This window comes from Macaca mulatta, chromosome 9 (assembly GCF_049350105.2).
Source record: "Macaca mulatta isolate MMU2019108-1 chromosome 9, T2T-MMU8v2.0, whole genome shotgun sequence".
Classification (NCBI taxonomy): domain Eukaryota; kingdom Metazoa; phylum Chordata; class Mammalia; order Primates; family Cercopithecidae; genus Macaca; species Macaca mulatta.
The window spans coordinates 134,525,751-134,547,597 of NC_133414.1; the positions used below are offsets into that span (position 1 = coordinate 134,525,751).

The following is a 21,847-nucleotide window of genomic DNA, read 5'->3' on the forward strand; positions in this document are numbered from 1 at the left end:
ATTTTGATTGTTTCTACTTCTTCACTATTTTAACAATACTGCAGGCCATGTCTTTTCTCCACTAGTGATACACTCCCAGGCATGGGTTTGTTGCTCTCAAAGGTATATGCACTTCCTGTCATGGTACTGTCAAAAGACCTAGGAAGGATATACTAATTTACGCTCCCATCAATAGTGCATGAGAGTGCAGGCCAGGTGGGGTGGCTTATGCCTGTAATCCCAACACTGGGAGGTTGAGGTGGGGAGATCACCTGAGGTCAGGAGTTTGAGACCAGCCTGACCAACATGGAGAAACCCTGTCTCTACTAAAAATACAAATTTAGCCGGGCGTGGTGGCGCATGACTGTAATCCCAGCTACTCGGGAGGCTGAGGCAGGAGAATCGCTTGAACCCAGGAGGCGGAGGTTGCAGTGAGCCAAGATGGCACCATTGCACTCCAGCCCGGGCAACAAGAGCAAAACTCTGTCTCAAAAAAAAAAAAAAAAAAAGAGTGCCCATTTCCGCACATCCTTGACAGTACTGGGTTTTGTCCATACTTTTAATTTTTGGCAATCTGATTAAAGAAAAATGGTATCTTGTGATTTTTATTTGTATTTCTTTGAAAACTCTAAGGTTTTTTTAAATGTTAACTGAACATTTCTATTTATGCTTTTTGTGAATTGCTTGTTTTTATCTCAAGTTTTTCATTGCTGTTGAAGTTTTCTTATTGATATCTAAGAATCCTTTGTGTATAAACATTAATCTTTTTTCTGTATTTACTTACCTTTGTCCTGTACTGAAATATGATTCTTGTTCATCATTTGTCTCTTATTTATGGTTATTTTAAGTTTCTTTTTGGATTTTGCCTTTGTTATCACACTTAGAAAGTAATTTGCCACACAAAGATTTTATACATATAATACTTTCCAATACCTTTTTTACTTCTAAAAGTTAAATACACTTGGAATGATTTTGGCAAATAACATAAAGATCTAATATACTTTTCTACCTCATCCCTGAAATTCAGCCAGTTTTCTCTATGCTATTTGTTTTTAAAATCTATTTCTCTCATTGATTTGGAATATTACTTAGGCACTAATTACTTACATTGAAGTCCATTTCACAACTTTTTATATCATTAATATGAATATTTCTCTATAGTATTATATGTTAGTAATTATATTTTAATATCTGATAGAAATGTTTTTCTATTCTCAGTATTCTTGAACGTCCAACTGCTTATTTTGAAGTTCCAAAAAATTCTACTTTTAAAAACTTGGAATTACATTAAGTTTATAATATTGTCAGGATGCTTGTTCCTGTAAACCTGAGATGAAACTCAGAGTCTAGCTGTCTTAGTCCATTTGGGGTGCTGTACAAAAATATCAGACTGGGTGATGTATAAACAACAGAAATCTATTGCTCACATTTCTGGAGGCTGGGAAGTCCAAGATCAAGGTGTCAGCAGACTCGGTGTCTGGCGAGGGCTGCTCTGTGCTTCATAGATGGCTCATTGTTGCTGTGTCCTCACATGGCAGAAGGGGTGAAGGAGCTCGCTTGAGCCTGTTTTATAAGGGCAGTAATCACATTCATGAAGGTAGAGCCCTCATGGCAATAACTCCCCAAAAGGTGCCCCTCTTCCCAAACGCTATCACATTGGGCATCAGGTTCCATATGCATTTTGGGAGGACACCAACAGTCAGACCATGGCACAAGATGGGTTTGGTGACTCTGTGGACAGAGGATTCTCCCACCTAGGGATCTCCACTGTTTGTCTTTAGAGGAAGGAGATTTGCCTTGAGGAACCTGTGTACATGGAAGGAGAGGAAGGCTGGATTTGTGCTCTGAAGATAGAGAAGGCTGTGAATAAAATCTGCATTTTGAAGATAGGAAAGACAAGAAGTGCTGTTCTTCAGGACAACGGTGGCAGAATGGGGCACAGAGAAGAGCACCGTCCCCATTTCTGTGGCACCTGGTACAGACAAGAGCCAGAAGGGCTGCCACCCCTGACATGCCATTGGTCACTCCAAATCAGTGGTGTGCAGGGGCTGGCTCCTGAGACCCAAATGCTAAATTTTCAAGAATTTTCCAAGCTGGTTGTTAAACAGAACCATTATTAAAAATTAAACTTATACAATTAAATGAGTTATGTGAGGAACAAAGGTAATGAATATTCAAAATTCATCATTCGTTAGTCATTTTACTATACCTTACTACAATCTATGCTTATTTACGTCCGTTGTTGTCTGTATGGTGGAAATACTATGTAATGATATGCTACTGTGCATGCTTCCTAATTCCACATTCAGTGATGGCAAGCTTGACACTGGCACAGTGGGAGTATTTACACCATGGAAATTGGCAAATGCTACAAATTAGGACTTGATTGATTGTTTTCCTGATTGTCTAGAGGAGGGGCTGGCAAATTTTTATGTAAAGGGCCAGATAGTGTTTTAGGCTTTATAGGCCACACAGTGTCTGTCACAATGACTAATTCTGCTCTTACAGAGCAAAAGCATAGAAAATACCTAAATGCATGAGTGAGCCTGGGTTTTTGTACTAACTTTATTTGTGGATACTGAAATTTAAATTTCATATAATTTTCATGTGTCATGCAATACTATTCTTTTGATTTTTTTTCAATCATTCAAAAATGTAAAAACCATTTTTTCTATGGCAGGCTGTAGAAAATCATGGCACACACTGGCTTTAGAGACTATTTATTATTATTTGTGAATCATATGCTACATCTCCCTTATATCAGTAAAATTTATAATAAACTATTTCTTTTTTTTTTTCTAGAGAACTGGTTGTTAAATATTTGCCAGCACACCACCACTTCAAGTGTTTTCTGAATTGGGGACATGGGAGGAGGGAGTCCAGCAGTACCCTGGGGAGGAGGCCGTACCCTCTCCCATGAACCACTGGCACTGGGGGCATGGTGAGCTTGCCCCTAGAGGGTTTGCCAACAGCTGACTTGAACCACTGCAAAGGAAGGGCAGAGGATTCCTGTGCTTGTGTGATGTGGAATACTCTGGGGACTGTCAGAAATAACCCCGGAAACTATAAGGTAGCGCCAAGGTCCTGCTGTCATGTAGGAGGGGCCTGTGAGCTGGTGAGATTTCTGTATCTACAGATGAAGGAGTTGGAAAATTCCAGTTACATAATGTTTTTCCCATCTAGGAATATTATGGTATGTCATTCCATTTAGCCAAGTCTTTATTTAAATCCTTCAGTCATTGTATTCATGTAACTCCTGTATTTGTCTTGTTAAGTAAATTCCTAGGTAGTTACATTTATTTTTTTTAAATGTTAATATTTATTTATATTTTCATTTAATTTTTCTAGCTATATTTTTGGTTCTATAAAATTTTTTCCTATTACTTTTTATCTGTTTATTGCTGGTCTATAGGGAAACTAATGCTTGTATAAATTAATTTTTTATACTAGTCACCGTATTGAATTATTAGTGTTTTTTTAGTTGATTCTCTTGTGTTTTCAGTAATACAATGATATCATCTGCAATAAATGATCCTTTTAGCTTCTTCTTCCCAATTTTTGATAAATTTTAGTATTGGGATGTGCTTGCTTTACAAAATGAATTGGGAAGTTTTTCATTTTTCCCCCTGGTCAATATCAGTTGAAAGAATGTAAAATCTGTTTATGTGAAGTTTCAGAGAATTCAACCATGAAACCATTTAGCCTGAAGAATTTTTCCAGAAGTGATTTTTGTTTGTTTGTTTTTACAAATATTTCTTTTTCACCATAGATGCTGGTTTACTTAAGATTTTTTCTTTTGTCAGATTGGTAATTTATGATTTCTGAGAAAATTTCTATTCCATCCCTGTTTCTACTCCTGTCTCTCTCTAATCTATTCTCTAGCCAGTAAGCCATCACAACATTTAAAATTTCAGGTGGTCATTCCCCTGCGTGAAAACCTCTGACAGTTTTCACTGATAGGTTATTATTGCTTTATGTCTCCTGGTCTATGAAGGCCTAACATGATCTGGTCCTAACTTCCACCTCCCACTTCCTACTGCCTTGCTCAGAGTGACAGGAGGGCCCGCAGAGGAGGAGCTAGCACAGGCATGCTGAGTACTGGATTTCATGCTGATTCTGGAAACAGCTCCATGCCAGTTTTAAAGGAGGCTTAATTGTTCTGGGAGTTTTGCTGACATAATACAGCTTGGCTCACGGGTGGTTCTTGTCCTTAGGCTTAAAAGTAGAACAGGCATTAATAAATGCCACAAAATGTCTTTGGTTGTGTTCAGCCAGTTCTTTTCCCAGAAGAAAAAAAGCACTGTGCTTAATTAAATTCAATCAATATTTTTCAAGGGCTTCTTGTCCATAGACAAGAGATTTTGCTGGACTCTGGGATATAAGTGAGGCAGACACAAACAATGTACCTCTATTGCAAGGCAAAGTAAAAGAGAATGTATTGATAGAATATGCTGGGTTATGCCACAGTAATGAAAATCTCAGAGGCTTATATCCACACATGTTTATTGCTCAGTTGTGCTGATGTCCAGGTGGATTGGCTATGGCTCTGCTCTTTGTCATTTCACTCTGAGACCCAAGCAAGTTGAAAAGCCTCTATCTGGAAAATTTCTGGTGGTCATGGCAGAGAGAAAAGGCATGCTGGCCAACATGCAATCACTAAGACTTTGTTAAGAAGTAACACGTGCCACTAAAGATCACATTTTATTGGCCAGAGAAAATAGCATGATCAAGTTGGACATCAAAGGGGCAGGGAAGAATTAGGTTGAACCATATGAGATTGGCATTTTATGAAGTCAAAAGTGATTGAATATCTCAATTGTATTTGGTTTAACCTAATATAATTCTTCTATAGGGAGGGCAGTGATTATTTGAATAGTGTAATCTACTCCATAGTGGTACCAACAAAATTGCAATAAGAAAATCTTATTAAGATTTTCTTTAAATTCAGATGAAAATTTTATTCACTAATTCCGCATTTCACTTGAGATAGCCACAGACAACCAATCCTTCCATCTGTGGAAATGGGTAATAAAAGCAGAGGTGTCACATTAACCTTTTTTGCTGAATTTAGGGGCCATTGGTTTTAGATTCCAGCTTTAAGGAGTCCGTCTCAATAAAAATGTGCCATGTTCTTGATATATGCCAGACTTTGTGCAACGTGCTGGGACAGACAGTGAAACGCACTGACAGACAAGGTCTGTCCTCAGGGGGCTGAGAGTCTAGTTCCTGCCCAGCTATCACGTGCAGATAACCAGTAAATAGGTGCTGTGGGGGGTGGGAGAGGTTGAGGGAACTTAGGGTGTATTTCTAATGGAGCTCACACGATTGTTGGCCAAATTCATTTCTGTGAAGCTGCAGAACTCACAGCTGCTTGTTTCTTCAAGGCTAGCAGGAAAATCTCTCCAAGCTCAGGGCAAGCTTGAGCTCTCTTTTAAAGGGCTCACCTGAGTAGGCCAGGCCAACCTAGGGCTACTCTTGCCTTTGATGAACTTGAAGGTAAACTGATTAGAGACTTAATCACAAAATCCCTCCATCTTTGGCACATGATGTAACCTGACCACAGAAGAGACATCCATCATATCCACAGGTCTTGCCCCTACTCAAGTGGACTGTGCGGGGCACGGACACCAAGAGTGGGAATCTGGGACGCGATCTTAGAATTCTGCCTGCTTCAGGGTTTCATTTTCAAAATTGTCACGGATCTTGTGGGTGTGTCTCCTTGTTGTTTTAGTCCATGTTTACCTGATGTCATTGGTCATTTGTAGATCTTTTGTGAAGTCTTCTGCCCAGAATTCGTTCTTAGTGGATTGCTTGCCTTTTTGTTTTTGAGTCTTCTAACCTGAATAGAAGTTATTGGTTGGATACAAGTATTGTAACTATGTTCTCCCAGTCGATGGTTCCCCTTTTTGTCTTTGATAAACATAAATTCTTCATTTTAATTGTCATATTTCTCATTCCTTTTTTTTTGGTGGTTGCTGGTTTTGTGTCCTGTTTATGAATCTCTTGCTTAGCCCAAGGTCATAAAAATATTCTCCCGCCTGGACCCTTTCTCCTGGACCCTGAATTGATTTTGTTTTCAAATGTAGGTCTATGATCCACTTTGAATGAACTTTTATGACTTGTGCGTGTATGGGACCAAAGTTCATTTTGTTCTCTATATGATGAGTCAATTGATACAGTATCATTTACTGAAAAGACCATCCTCTCCCTATTGATTTGTGACTTTGACTTTGTTAAATCAGGTGACTGGAGGTAGGCTGGAATCTGGTTTGGCTTCTTCTACTGCATGAATCTATTTGTTCATCTGTACACCAGTGCCAGACTGTCCTCACTATTGTCCGACCATGCTGTGATATCTAAACAATGTCTTCAAAGGAATCCTGGGCATTGCCATCTCTCTAGAGAGGCCTCACTCCACTCTCCCAGCCCTAAACAACTACAGATTTATTTTCTGTCTCTGTAGATTTTCCTGTTATACAGATTTCTTGTGAATGAAATCATATAGTATGTTGTCTTTTGTACCTGGCTTCTTTCATTTCCAACATGCAGGGATCACCATGTTTGCAAGACTGTGTCCTTGTGCAGGAAACAGAAGCACCGACCAGGAGGACTGGGGCAGGTGAGATTGGGAAAAAAGAAAGGGAGGGAATAAGCTGTGTCCAGACACTAAAAGGACTTGCAGGATCTTTTAAAAGAGATGTATACATGTAACAGGGCATTAGACAGCATGGGAAAGCATCCGCTCTCTTAAAATATCAAAAAAATCCACATAGATATGGAACAAGCTTCTTGTATCCTTCGGTGTGGAGCATGTGGTCCTCGCTCAGCTATGTGGCTGACCCACAGAAGGCAGTCACGGATGGAGCTTATAAAGGAAGGAGAGAGGCCCATACACTGAGCTCAGAGGCAGGAGAGGATGAGTTTGAAGTGCTTGAGGAACACGGAGTGACCCCAGGAAGGAGCTGGGCCATGTTAGGTGAGGAGCTGAGAGAGGAGCCCCAGATTCAAGGAGAGTATGTCCAGGTAGTAGCTTGAACAGCACAGATGGAAAAGGATTTGGCTTTCTTTGTTTTCTTCCTTTGATTTTTAACTGCCCATCCCTCCGCAATATTAATGGTTAGTATAGAAAAGAAAAAGGAGAAATTACCACCCATCACCCCTCCACCCAGAATTAACCACAGTTAACACTGGGGCTCAGTTCCTTCCAGGCTGGAGTCTCAGAATCACTTTCTTAACCAGGAGCAACGGTCTGCACAGCTTTATATCCTGCAATTTCTTGCTTAGTGTAAAAGCATTACCCTGGGATCCGATTTCCTTTTGCCTCTCAAACCCGGGAAGTTTGGCCATTAGCAAGGATTTCCTGAATTTCCTTGGAATCATCACAGCGGCTGGGCTTGGTCTTCCTGAAGCTTAGGGCTAGTTCTCCCTCCCCTCCTTTCAAGCTGCAGGTCTTCGTGAGAAGAAGGCGGATGTAATAGCAGAGACTTAGCTTTCAGGCCTCATTCCTCAAGGAGGTAATTGTTCCCTTTAAAGGAAGACAGAATTAACTGAGTGGCAGCACTGGATTAGGCCTGGGCATCCAGAAACTGCCCGCAAGAAGTGGAGGCCAGTGGGAGACACACAAGTGTCTACAAGGCGAGGTGACAGAACTCTCCGAAGGATGGAGAAGGGGCTGTGGCGGCTGGCCCAGTGGAAAAGTACCTCAACCATGATTCATCAGGGTAATGCTCCGTTGGTGCCAGGCCATCACCCCGTCTGGGAGTGCAGACAGCTGACAGCTGAAAGTCACATCAAGAATGGAATCAATTTTCAGGGAAGAAAGTAAATGAAAGTTAAGATAAAAATGCATTACTTCACTGCTATACCTTCTGCTGCAAGCATCTGTTTAATACAAGCAACATGAGACTAGCGCCTGCTACGTGGCGAGTGCTGTCTGGGCACAGCGGGCAAGGCAGGCTCCAGCGCTAGGCAACTCCAAGCCTGACTGAGGAAGACGATGTGGTGGTCCACCTGGACACGGATTGGCTGATTAAATAAGGGTTATGAGTTAGACAAATAAAATACCTGATGCTGCTGAATTTCACATCTCTAAGGACATTGCTCTGGCTGTAGACTAACTGGGTGACTGAAACGTGGATCCACATAGTGTCAGTACACAGAAATGACCTGTGTGTGGTTCTCAGCCCTGCTGCTCACTGGAGTCCCTGGGAGTTCTTCAAATTAGAGACACTAAGGATGCTCAGTCCCTGCCCCTCCCCCTGAGTTTTTAAAAATAGCTTTATTGTGATACAATTCAAATAAAATACAATCTACCCATTTAAAGTATACATTTCAGTGGTTTTTAGTATATTCATGGATAAGGACAACCATCAACACAGTCAAATTTTTTTTTTTTTTGAGATGGAGTCACCCAGGCTGGAGTGCAATGGCATGATTTTGGTTCACTGTAACCTCTGCCTCCCTGGTTCAAACGATTCTCCTGCCTCAGCCTCTCGAGTAGCTTGGATTACAGGTGTGTGCCATGACGCCCGGCTACTTTTTATATTTTTGGTAGAGATGGAGTGTCACCATGCTGGCCAGGCTGGTCTCAAACTCCTCAAGTGATCTGCCTGGTTTGGCCTCCCAAAGTGCTGGGATTACAGGCCTGAGCCACCAAGTCCAGCCAACACAGTCAATTTTAAAACATTTTCCTTATCTCAAAAAGAAACCCCATACTCTTTAGCTATTCTTTTTATTTTCTATTAAATTTATTTTTTCTTTCTTTCTTTTTTTTTTTTTTTGAGATGGAGTCTGGCTCTGTCACCCAGGCTGGAGTTCAGTGGCTCAGTCTTGATTCACTGCAACCTCCGCCTCCTGGGGTTCAAGTGATTCTCCTGCCTCAGCCTCCTGTGTAGCTGGCATTACAGGCATACACCACCACGCCCTGCGAATTTTTGTATTTTCAGTAGAGACAGGGTTTCACCATGTTGGCTAGGCTGATCTGGAACTCCTGACCTCAAGTGATCTGCCCGCCTCGGCCTCCTAAAGTGCTGGGATTATAGGTGTGAGCCACCGCACCTGGCCAACTATTTTAAAAATTTTTAAGAGACTGAGTCTCGCTTTGTCACCCAGTCTGGTGCAGTGGCAGGATCATGGCTTACTTCAGCCTTAAACTCCTGGGATCAAGCAATCCTCCCACCTCAGCCCCCTGAGTAGCGGGGAAAACAAGTGTGCAGAGTCACTAAACTAAAAAAAAAAAAAACTTTTATTATTATTATTATTATTATTATTATTATTATTTGTAGGGGTGGGTTTTCGTTATGTTGCCTAGGCTGGTTTCAAAGTCCTGGCCTCAAGCAATTCTCCTGCTTCATCCTCCAAAAGTGCTGGGATTACAGGCATGAGCCACTGTGCCCAGCCTCTGCCCACTCTTCTAGCCCTAAGCAACAGGAATCTATTTTCTGTCTCTGTAGATTTTCCTGTTATACACATTTCTTATGAATGAAATCATATAATATGTTGTCTTTTGTTTCTGGCTTCTTTCATTTAGCACCATGCTTTCAGGGTGCACCATGCTTTCAGGGTGCACCATGTTGTAGTGGGTATTTTATTCTTTTTTATGGCTGAATAGTATTTCATTTTATGGATATGCCATAATTTGCTTATCTGTTATCAGTTGATGGACATTTGGGTTGTTTCTACCTTTGGGTGTTATGAATAGTGCTGCTATGAACATGTGTGTTCCAGTTTCTGTGTGGACACATGTTTTCCTTTCTCTTGGGTAGCTACCTAGGAATGGAAATGCTGGGTCATACGTTGACTCTGTTGGAAGAACTGCCAGACTGTTTTCCAAAGCAGCTGTACCGTTTCACATTCTCACTAGCAGTGCATGAGGATTCTGATTTCTCCACATCCTTGCCGATACTTGTTATCATCTGACTTTTTGATTCTGGCTACCCTAGTGCCTATGAAGTAGTATCTCAGTGTGGTTTTGATTTGTTGATTTGCTGATGACTAAAGATGCTCAGCATCTTCTTATGTGCTTATTTGTGCTCTTAGAATTTTTAATTCAGTTGATCTGGAGTAGTTTTTTTTTCCTTTTATTTTTTATTTTTTTGAGACAGAGTTTTTCTCGGTCACCAGGCTGGATGGAGTGCAGTGGCGCAATCTCGGCTCACTGCAACCTCTGACTCCCTGGTTCAAGCTATTCTCCTGCCTTAGCCTCCCGAGTAGCTAGGATTACAGGCCTGCACTACCATGCGCAGCTAATTTTTGTATTTTTAGTAGAGCCAGGATTTCACCATGTTAGCCATGATGGTCTCAATCTCCTGAACTCGTGATCCGCCCACCTCGACTTCCCAAAGTGGTGGGATTACAGGCGTGAGCCACGGCGCCTGGCTTATTTTTTTCCTTTAAAAAAGTGTTTGGCTGGGAGTAGTGGTTCACACCTGTAATCCCACACTTTGGGAGGCTGAGGCAGGAGGATCACTTGAGCCCAGGACTTCAAGACCTGCCTGGGCAACATAGCAAGACCCCATCTCTAAAAAAAAAAAAAAAAAAAAAAAGGAAATTAGCCAGGTGTGGTGCTGCACACCTGTGGTCCCAGCTCCTTGGAAGGCTGAGGTGGGAGGATCACCTGAGCCCAGGATTATGAGGCTGCAGTGAGCCATGATCATGCTACTGGACTCCATCCAGCCTGGGTGACAAAGTGAGACCCTGTCTCAGAAAAAAAAAAAGGGGGGGGGGCCCGGGCGTGGTGTCTTATGCCTGTAACCCTAGCACTTTTGCAGGCAGATTGCTTGAGCTCAGGAGTTCAATACCAGCCTGGTAACATGGCAAAACTGGTCTCTATGAAAAATATAAAAAATAGCTGAGTGTGGTGGTGCACATCTGTAGCTGTAGTCCCAGCTATTTGGGTGGCTGAGGTGGGAGGATCACCTGAGCCTGGGGAGGTTGAGGCCACAGTGAGCTGTGGTCGTACCACTGCACTCCAGCCTGGACAACAGAATGAGACTCCATCTCAAAAAAAAAAAAAAAAAGTTTTTTATTTTGAAACAATTTTAGGTTTAGAGAAAAGTTGAAAAACAGTAAAAAAAACAAAAAACAACCCCCCCGCAGAAAAACCTCTCATTTACCCTTAACCCAGATTTCCCGAATGCTCACAACCCTTGCTACATCATTCTAGTTCCTGGAAACATTTAAAGCATGTGAAACATTTAAAACATTTAAGTGGCAGGCTTTAAGTTGCACTTCCTTTACTTCTAAATATTTCAGTGTTTTTCTTGAAAAAAAAAATGTTCTCATACCACAGTAACACGATCAAAATTGGAAAATCAACATTGATTCAATACTATGATCTACAATCAAGTTTTTTTTTTCTCCAAATCCCTGGGTCTCAGCATTTTTTTAAAAGCTTCACAGATGATTTCAATGGATACTAGGGACCTCTGCTGCCTCCTCTGGCAGAGCAGGACTGAGGGGTGGACCCTCCCTGAGACCACCCAACAATTTAAGGTGGAGTTATCAGGGCGCCTGACTCCTGGGGGCATTTTTGTGTGACGGGAAAAGACAGTGCTCCTGGCTGAGTGAGATGGCAGCTGGCTTGGCAAGGGGATAGCACCTTTGTCACCACGTCATGTCTCTGTACTCTACGTGCTGCACCTACACCCAGGACCGACGGTAACTGAGGTGGAGGGGAAAGGAGGGCCTGAGATGGCAAGTCTGTCCTCCTCGGTGGTTCCTGTGTCCTTCATTTCCACCCGCGAGAGTCTGCTGGACACTGGAGTTGGTGGAGAAGGAGCCAGTGACAGGCAGAGGAGCAAACTGTCTTTATCACACTCCAAGATCCCAGCTGCTAAAATCCACCCTGAGCTCTACTTACCAGCCTTCTTCTCTCTTGCTGGAACCTCCTCTGTACTCAGACCAGCAGCCTTAGCACCACCTCACACTGGTAAGAAATGCAGATGATCAGGCCTTACCCCAGCTCTATTAAATCAGAAATTCTGGAGTGGCGCCCTGCAGCTTGCATTTTAACCAGGCTTCAGGTGCTTCTGATGCTCGCTCAGGTTTGAGCACCACTGGCCACAGGGAGGCCGAGGCAGGGCCCAGGGTCAATTCAACCCTCCTCTGGTTGAATAGCTGGAGAGTTGGGAATATCAGTAAATATTTCCAATGCACCTGCTACAAGCCAGAAAAAGGGAACAAGAAGACACAGTGGGTCTGAGAAAGTGATGGGGTGAGCAGAAACCCAAAGCCCATAGAAGGCCATCCGAGTGGCCCCTCGAGTAGGTGAACTGGCTTTAGGGTTTACTGAAGGAAGTGGAAACCTCAGCCTGCTTCTTGTCTGGGTTGTTATAGGAGTCATTTAGAAAGCTGTACCATTCTTTCAATATTCTCACTACTTTCCAACGCTCATTTTTCCTGCTCATTTCTGGATTAAAAAAATGCCTTGGCTGTATGAGTAAGAAAACCACCATGCAAGTTTGTAGAGAAAGAATCTGGGCCTTCTAGGTCACGTTGGTTTAAAACTTGGACATCAAGCACCTTAGAGACCATGTTGCCAAATAAGCTTAGTAAATGCTTTCTAATGCTTACAGAACTGTGGCGCTTTGTGCTTGCTGTAGTACTATATAATTAGACAAATGAAAGAACTCAAAGGTTGAGCCCCTTCTGTCTCTTAATTTTTTTTTTATAAGCAGATTTAAAATTCTGGCTCATAATGTCCTTGATTCAATGTTAAACCATTTTGCCTAAGTGACAGCAAGTTCTAAATGTGAGGGCGCTCAGCTTTTCAAGCTGCTCCTGAATGACAGAAAATTGACAAGCTGTCATTCAAGACCTTTTGGTAGCTGCCTGGGGCTCTGTTTGAATTGTATCTGTCTGATACTTTGCCATGGAGAGTGAAAAATTTGATCACATGCCATGCTTTTAATTTTCTAAAGCAAATATGTTGGAAGGAGCCAATTAATGCAAAGATGGACTGCTGGTCTCATGCAACTGATTTAGGGGAAGGGTTTGCCTAAATTAATAAAAGATCTGAATTATAGATCTTAACAAATATGTAGAATTTAAAGGCTTAAAAGGAAACTGGGCAGCAGCAGGCCTGGGGTTGGCTTTTAAGTATCCTTATTTAACAAATAGACATGAATGTTTTGATTTGATATTAGAAATGCTAGTACTGGAGCCTCTGAGCCTACTCTGGCTCGAGAGGCTGCCCTATCTAAAAAATAAGTAAAAAGAAAAAAAGAAATGCTGGTACTGTAATTCTAAAGTGCTTCAGAAATTCTCAAAAATAGGCCAGGCATGGTGGTCACGGCTGTATACCAGCACTTTGGGAGGCCAAGGTGGGCAAATCACTTGCGGTTGGGGGTTGGAGACCAGCCTGGCCAACGTGGTGAAACCCCATCTCTACTAAAAATACAGAAATTAGCCAGGCATGGTAGCAGGTGCCTGTAATTCCAGCTACTTGGGAGGCTGAGGCAGGAGAATCGCTAGAACCTTGGAGATGGAGGTTGCAGTAAGCCGAGATCGCACCACTGCACTCCAGCCTGGGCAACAGAGTGAGACTCTGTCTCAAAAAAAAAAAAAAAAAAAAAAAGTTCTCAAAAATATTTTGAACTTCCTCACCTTTGTCCTATTTTTGAAGGAGGGGTCTACAATAAAGAGATCATACAGAAATAATTTAATTGTTACAAAACGAATGGAATGTCTTTACTTTTTACCCGATTGAGTTACATTAACTGCATCTTCAATTTAATTTAAAGTGCTCCTCAACCTAAAATATAGTCATGTGTCCATATTTAAAAATGCATATTATTAAATCTATTTTTTTTTCAATCTATCATCCACACTGCAGCAAGGCGATTCTGCCAAAACATATGTCCTTAAAAGCCAACTGGAGTGTCTCATCAGCATCAATGTGAAGCCAAAAATCCTTAGGAGGACAGAGGGAGTCCCTCACAACATAGACCGGTCCCCTTCCCTCCAGCTGCCTGGACTGTCCAAAGGACTCTCTTCCCGCCTGCGGCCACACTGCACAACTTGGAATTTCCCCACCTGGGCGGACTCATCGCGTCATCACCAACTGGATGCATCTTCTGCTCTGTGCAGCTGGTAAAATCTTTCTCAACCCTTGAGATGCAGCCCAATCTCCTCCTAACATCTGGATTCCTCTCTGTCACTGCATTCCCTCCTGTCATCCTGCCTTTGTTTTCTTACCCTCCTCTCTCTCCTGTGATAGGCATTAATTAAAATTAAATAAAAATTCAGATCATCCTTGTACTTGGTGCATTTCAAATGCTCGGCAGTCACATGTAGTTAGTGGCTACCCTCTTGGACAGCACAGATAGAGATTATTTCCATCATTGCAGAAAATTCTAGACTTTAAACTTCTTGAGGACAGGGGCTTGGTCGTTTGACACTGCTTTACAGTGTCTAGCAGTGTCTGCCCTGTAGCAGGGGCTCAGGAAATTTTTCCTGAACCGAACCTAACTGAACTGATGTGGGTTTGTCATCAGGGTGTACCTTCTGTTAAAGGAGGTTATGATTTCTGATGCTGGGGTGACCAGAGGGGATGGGAGTGGGCCTGGCACTCGGAGGAAAGGGGGCAACACCAGCTGAGAAGTCATCCTTTACTTGCTGGCATGGCCCCAGCCAGGGTTCTGTTGCTACGGGAGAATGGATGAGTAGGAATGGATTGTATCACCCTGGATCTAGAGGACAACCTGGCGTGAGGGACATGGGGGACATTGGAAGTCAGGGTAAGAAACTTGGACTTCATTCTACTGGCATGGAGAGCTCCTGGAAATTAATGAGCAGTAGAGTGATAGGATAAGCTTATAGGAGGAGCCAAAATTTTTAATACAGCTCCTTAGATCTTAGATCTTGTGACTTAGGAAAGGCAATATGAGCCCCTGAGCATTCTGTGTCCTTTGTACATTTGGGAGAACAGAGGCCCAAAGTGGGAAATCATCCTCCTCCGGGGCAGCACAGACATGGCTGCTCCATTCCTATTCAGAAGCCTCGTTTCCTGATTAAGGCTCTGGCAGCTGTGGTGTTTCATTGTTCATTATTCATGAATAGACTTGGCCCTGTTCAAAACTGAAGCTTCAATGCTGCAAATGAGGGCTGCAGAGAGGATGTTGGGGAACTCGCCTGTTTGGCTTCAAAACTGCCCCCTTTTCTCTGGAAAAATCCTCTCTAGAATACTGTGCCAAGGCTTGGTGAGTGAGAAATGAGTTTTCATGATGTATCAAAAGAAAAATGCTTCTTTTAAGAAAATGTCTTTATAAATGGCAGCAGGCGGGGAAGAATCTAAAAGACAGAAAGAGCAATGCTTGCAGGTTGAAAGCATTACCTCCAGATATGGGGACGTTAGGACTAAGGGAAGGTCAGTGATGGGTCCACGAGGCCGGGTTTCAATGGGTTTACCATTTCCTTCTTTGTGTGCCCACCGATGGACACACGTAGGCACACACACCAACAGCCTCCCATGTGGACGGTCCAGGGTGCCCACAACCCTTCCTGCAAGACTTTGATTTCTCTGTTTCAAAGGATTTCTTGAGGCCCCTCTGTAGAGCTGCTTGTCTTCTTCACGACCCGTGCTTGGGTCAGGGCAGGTGGAATGAGCTGCACGAACAGCTGGGAGATGATCCTGTGATCTCACTGTGCAGTGGTCCTGCCAGGTTGCTCTTTCTAAAACCTTGGGTATTGCAAATTCTGCTTCTTAGGGACCGCTTGGTTCCCCAGTCCTCCCCCTGCTGACTCCCTTCCTGGTGAAGCCACCAGCATGGCTCTCAGGGTGGTGCTGTCTTCCTTCTCTAGAACAGCCACGTGGCCCCATGGCTTGCACTTACTGGTTACTGAGGTTACAAATGCCTCTTCTAGGCTGTGAACCATCAAGGAGTGGGTCCAGTTCAGCCAACACTTCCTCAGGGATTTTAAGTAGCTGGGGGTCCCCCCGAATCTCCATCACCCTCTTGCCCATTCTGCATCCCCTCCCCCACCACACATACACTCTACTCCCCCAGTGCTGAATAACTTGCCAAAGCACGGTGCTGGCACTGGGGCGTTCAGGGGTGAAGAAGATGGGGCCTCTGCCCTGGGGAGGAGGTGATGAGGGGAGGAACAGCAGCACAGAGGGTGGGAGGCAGAGGAAATGGCACTGCTTGGGGGCATGAGGATGGAAGAGGAGCATGCTAGATGGGACGACGGGACCCAGCACTGACCAAATAGAAGCTTGTGGGTGGCACATCAGTCACTCCAGGCAGAGATGCAGTCACTGCCATTTTCCTAATGAAACTCCTCCAGTTATTAAAGGCCCAGAGTCACAGACTTAAGGACCAGAAGTGGGATTTGAACCCAAGTCCCCCAGATGACAGGGTTCCTACGTGCTTCTCTAGGTCACATTAGTTCATGCTGGAGGGGAGGAGGGGTGTTTCAGGAAGAGAGGAGATGTGGGCAAAGGCACAGAGACCGTAAGCGGAAAGGTATGTTCCAGAAAATGCAAGTTATTCAGCACTGGGGGAGCAGAGTGTATGTGTGGTGGGGAAGGGGTGGAGAATGGGTGAGAGGGTTGTGGAGACTCAGTGGGACCCCCAGCTACTTAATTCCCCGACAGGGAAAGAGCTTAGAAACTCCCTCCACCTCCCGCAAAGCAGTGGGGAAGCTGCAGCCACACTGTGTGCGGTGGGCTCATTCCGGCTGCAGTCTGGCTGCTCTGAGGGATGGTGGAGGATGGGGCTTGCAGGCAGGCACGGCCAGTTTGGAAGGTGTACTGGCTCCAGCACTCAACTTGTGGCTGACACTCAGGGAAGTCACCCTCTCCGGCCCTCAGTTTTCTCCTCTGTAAAATAAGGGAATTCGACAAAAATAAGTTGTCACCAATTTATTCACCACCACGTGTCCTTTTAATTCCGTCTGCCCCAGGACTGCAGTGGGGAGAGTCTTTCTTTGCTGATGGACTTTGAAAATCATCACTCCCACCCCGCACTTTTTATGGTTAACCACAGCTAGCCAAGAACTCAGGGCTTCTCATCAGCAGAGGCCTCTGCCTCTCCAGGATCCAGGCCTGAAGGGATTCTGGGTAAAGGCCTCCCTTCTGCAGCCATGAGGCCCTGGCTTTATGGAATGTCGTTTGGAGTCCAGGGAGTCAGCATGGGGACCCCAACAGCTTTCCCATGCCCCAGGCTCCTGGGCCTTTCTGAGGGACCCCTCTGGACTTTGGACATTAACAAGGTTCATATTTGGAAGGTGCTTTGAGGGGGCTTATAAGTATTTGGAGTTTACTTTTTAAACTATTTGTATTGGAAAAGTAACGTGTGCACGAGGGAACAACCCAAATACAGAAGAATATTAAAATCTCCAAGCCCCCAGCCCCCTCCCTTGCTACTGTATCCCAAAGTCAGCTCTGCCGGCCCACCCAACCGTGGGTGCCTCTGCCCAGGGTAGGGTTGGAGGTTTGAGGGTTTCGGATGAGGGCTGGGCGAACCGCCTCCTCTCAGGTCCTTGGACGCGAGCTGTACCCATCTGCTCAGTGTGGACCCAGGACTACTGCCCACAGGCCTGGTGCTGCCTGGGCACCCAGACCCACCTCCAGGGTCGCCCTCGGCCCTCCTGATGACTCTCAGACTCGCATCTGTCCCAAAGGCTGCACCAAAGATTCTCCAGTGGAAAATCAAATTTTTGATAACAAAAGTGTTTTGAAATAATCACGCACGTGGTGAAAAATTCAAACAGGAGCAAACCCCTTTCCCATCTGAGACCGCTGCACCCTCTCCAGTTACGAGCCTCCCAGCTGCTTCCTGAGCTCTCTGCGAGTACGGACACGCGTGCCACCCACAACAACTGTTTAAAAGAATCAGACGTGTGAAGGATTCTGTTCAAATTACTTCTGCTCTCTGCTTTTATCACTTCACTGTGGGTCCGGGCGCGGGCTTTCTGGCAGCTCCGCGGACGCTGCCTTCGTCCGGCCGCACAGGCCCCGCGGTCAGGGTCCCGCATGCGGGGTACCGGGGGCAGAACCAGCGCGTGACCGGGGTCCGCGGTGCCGCCAACGCCCCGGGTCTGCGCAGAGGCCCCTGCAGTCCCTGCCTGGCCCAGTCCGAGCCTCCCGGGCAGGCCCCCAGTCGGGCGATTTGCAGGAACTTTCCCGAGCGCTCCCGCGGGGAGACGCCGCAGGGCCCCCTTGCAAAGTTCCTTTAGTTTGAAGGACGCGAATCGCAGCGAGAGAACCTGCGGAAGGCGAATATGTGGGGCGCGCAGACGGGGAAACTGAGTCCCGCGAGAGGGCGGGTCTGTGCACTGCCCCGCCCGCGCCCCACGAGCTCCGCCGTGCCCGGGCGCGCCCGCCCTGCCCCCGCCGCGGGCGGTCCCGGTCCAGTCGTCCGCCCTCCCGCCATCCGGTCGGCCCCCCTCCCGGGCGCCGTGCCCGTCCCCAAGGCGGCTCGTCACCGCTGCGAGGCCAATGGGCTGGGCCGCGCGGCCGCGCGCACTCGCACCCGCTGCCCCCGAGGCCCTCCCGCACTTTCCCCGGCGCCGCTCTCCGGCCCTCGCCCTGTCAGCCGCCACGGCCGCCGCCGCCGCCAGAGTCGCCATGCAGATCCCGCGCGCCGCGCTGCTCCCACTGCTGCTACTGCTGCTGCTGGCGGCGCCCGCCTCGGCGCAGCTGTCCCGGGCCGGCCGCTCGGCGCCTTTGGCCACCGGGTGCCCCGAGCGCTGCGAGCCGGCGCGCTGCCCGCCGCAGCCGGAGCACTGCGAGGGCGGCCGGGCCCGGGACGCGTGCGGCTGCTGCGAGGTGTGCGGCGCGCCGGAGGGCGCCGCGTGCGGCCTGCAGGAGGGCCCGTGCGGCGAGGGGCTGCAGTGCGTGGTGCCCTTCGGGGTGCCAGCCTCGGCCACGGTGCGGCGACGCGCGCAGGCTGGCCTCTGTGTGTGCGCCAGCAACGAACCGGTGTGCGGCAGCGACGCCAACACCTACGCCAACCTGTGCCAGCTGCGCGCCGCCAGCCGCCGCTCCGAGAGGCTGCACCGGCCGCCGGTCATCGTCTTGCAGCGCGGCGCCTGTGGCCAAGGTACTCTGCCGCGCTCCTGGGCAGCACCCCATTCTCTCCATCCCAGCTCGGACCTGCTTCTGCGGGACTGGTGGGCAGACCGAGGGGCAGTGAAGCGTTGCGGGGTGGCCAGGGCAACTCTCGGGGACAGGCAGGTGGGCCCCGGGGTGGCGGCTTTCCGCGGGCTGCCTCGGAAACGAGCTTCGCGCCCAGCCCGGGGCCGGTTCTGCGCCCAGACGATGCCGGTGCGCCGGGCCTGCACTCTGGGGCTCGAGACGCCTGGCGACCTGCCGCGGAGCGCCCTGAGGGCAGCCACACAGCGCGGGGAGCCGAGGACAAATAAGAGGAGTGGGGGCATAAAGGGAGGAGAGAAGTTCAGGACTAGGAACTGGAGCCTTGCAGAGTGGCTTCAGGACCACAAGAAGTCATTTCTGTTGCTTTTTCTATTTGCTTCCTCCGTCCCCTTTAAAATGCATTACTTTGATCACGGGACCGCTCCGTGAAAACTGTATGTAACTCTTTTGGAAAGGAAGAGTGTTTGCCGGCCCCCGCCGGAGTTTCCCCAAAAAGTCTACCCCGGGCAGGGAACGGTTTGGCATCGCACTCGTTTCGGCGGCGTTGCTGCCTGTGTTGCTTTCCTCGTTTTGAGCCAGCCCTACAAAAATGAAAGTGGCTCCTTTTGAATAAGCTGAATCGGGCTTTGGATCACGAAATCTGCAGAGGCGTAGAAGGGACCGGGTTAGTAATGAGGAAGGAGCCTGCCCCTCCCTCCTGCCGCATACAGGACCTGTTCGGCAGGGGAGATGGTGGTGATGGGGGCAGGAGTGGAGTGGAGCAATGTCTAACTCTCTCGCGGGACCTTCCGGAGAGATGCTTCCCATCTTCAGGCAGAGGCCATGTGGAAGAATAGTATCGAGTTCAGCGGCGGCCAGTCCCGCGGTGTAGAACCAGACAGCGGGGCTTGGCAGTGCGCTTAGGCGCAGCCATGCGGCTGCTGCCCGACCCCAGCGCTGCCTCCTCAACTCGGGCAGTGCCAGGAGAGGGGCATAGGAGAGCACAGTGCAGAGGGACTGGTCTAGATTTTACTTTATAGGAATATGGTTCAGTATGACCAACTAGGACTTGGCATAGTTTGGCTTACATGGACCGGAAGGTGCCAGAGCCGAATTGGGTGAAATTCGAGATTGTGTATTTCACTAACGCAGGAGCACAGCCCTCGGGAAACTCAGCCTAGTTAGGCAGTAGAGAGTTGTCCCGGAGACAAGTGATCCCGCAGACTAGAGAATGGGCATGATGATAGCACACGCCTATTGAGCACTCAGTCTGTGTGCCGGGTGTGTTACCTCTGTGACCTCATTTGGTCTCATGAGGAGGGAGTTTCTCCTCTCTCTCTCTCTCTTTTTTTCTTCTTAAGAGACAGGGTCTCCCTCTGTCGCCCAGGCTGGAGTATAGTGGTGTGATCATGGCTCACTGCAGCCTCCCACCCCTGGACTCAATGATTCTCCTGCTTCAGCCTCCCAAGTGGCTGGGGCTACAGGCGGATGCCACCACACCCAGCTTCTCATTCCTGTTTTACAGATAGCGGAACTAAGGTTGAAAAACTTGCCCAAGGTCACTCAGCTGGAGTTTAAACCCAGATAGCCTCATTCAGAGGAGTCAGGCCAGCACTTAACTCCAAGGGTGTGGGAGAGGGGTCAGGTGCTGTAAATTTCCCGGTGGGTTGGACTTGCATCCCCCTCAGAGCCAGGAACAGCATACACAAAGCCTAAGACTTGTTTGGAGGTGAATAGATCAGTGTGGCTGGGGGATGTTTGGGGAGGGCAGCAGGAGTGAGCCAGGCTGGTGGCCCAGAGTCCCAGGGCTGAAGAGGCTGGCTGTGCCCCGGGCCCTGTGTGCAGATGTTCTTGAACTGGGGCAACTCAAAGCCTAGTGTAGTGTAGGGCTGACCTAGCAGTGGTGTGCGGAATGCATCCAGGGTGGAGAGTTTAGACTACTGCAATAATCTGGGTGTGAGGCAACAACATTGAAAAAGCATGTTTTTGTCCAAAACAAGCCAGCTGTTACTGGTCTCGCTGTTTGTGGTCTCATTGCACGGGGTCCTGAGTTGCTGGCACCATGCGAGTCGCCTAATTTATTGCTAGTGAGGCAAGTTGCTTAATAAGCTTTGGAGTTGGCTGAGTCCCTGTGTGGAGGAAAACAGGTCCCCCATTGGCCATCAGGCTCACGGCGGGCCCCGGTGTACCAGTGAGGGGACAGCCACAGAGGGATAAGCATGGTGGCTTTGAAAGGAGGGAGAGGCAGAGTGGGTACAATGCTGTTTTTATCCCTCCCTCCTTCTTTTGCAAATATTTGTTGAGCTCCGTAGGGTGTCTGACACCGTTTGCATGTTTGTCTGGCACACCAGAGGCACTTGGTACGAGTGGATTAGTGAATGAATAAATGAATGAATGAAGACAAATGGGAGGTGCTTTCGATACACAGCCATTCTGTTTTTCCTTAGTGGAAGGCACTGCTTTGCTGCGCCCCCTCTCTGGATCTCACTCTCCACCCTTGACTTTCCGGAGGTGTTTCCGAGGACAGGCGCCTGGGAGCCAGCAGACTTCATTCAGTCCAAGCCAGGCTCCAGGACTCAGCAGCTGGTGCCTACGGGCAGGTCACTTGACGTCACTGTTAAATGAGGTGAATTGGCTGCCTGCTCTGGCTCGAAGATTGGCGGGAGAGCTACTTGAGCTGCAATGGACATGAGCCTTTTCAAGGGGTGCCACTTGACTAGAGGCCTGAAGTTGGAGCAAGGCACACACAGATCTGAAGACAGAGCTCTCGAGGCAGGAGCGGGTGCTGTG

The 21,847-nt window shown here is 47.2% G+C and overlaps 2 protein-coding genes across 2 annotated transcripts in view; both read left to right on the plus strand.

The window, feature by feature from the left end:
• The first annotated feature begins 6,789 nt into the window (after window positions 1-6,789).
• Window positions 6,790-11,893, plus strand: ARMS2 (age-related maculopathy susceptibility 2). Its single transcript, XM_077947988.1, is given in 3 exon segments — window positions 6,790-7,002; window positions 11,569-11,877; window positions 11,879-11,893. Coding segments are annotated over 3 exon segments (537 nt in total).
• A 6,594-nt stretch (window positions 11,894-18,487) lies between these two features.
• Window positions 18,488-21,847, plus strand: part of HTRA1 (HtrA serine peptidase 1) — a 52,665-nt gene continuing 49,305 nt past the window's right edge. Inside the window, 1 exon segment of the mRNA NM_001258176.1 lies at window positions 18,488-19,025. Within this exon segment, the coding sequence (NP_001245105.1) occupies window positions 18,551-19,025 (475 nt within the window). The 5' untranslated portion in view covers window positions 18,488-18,550.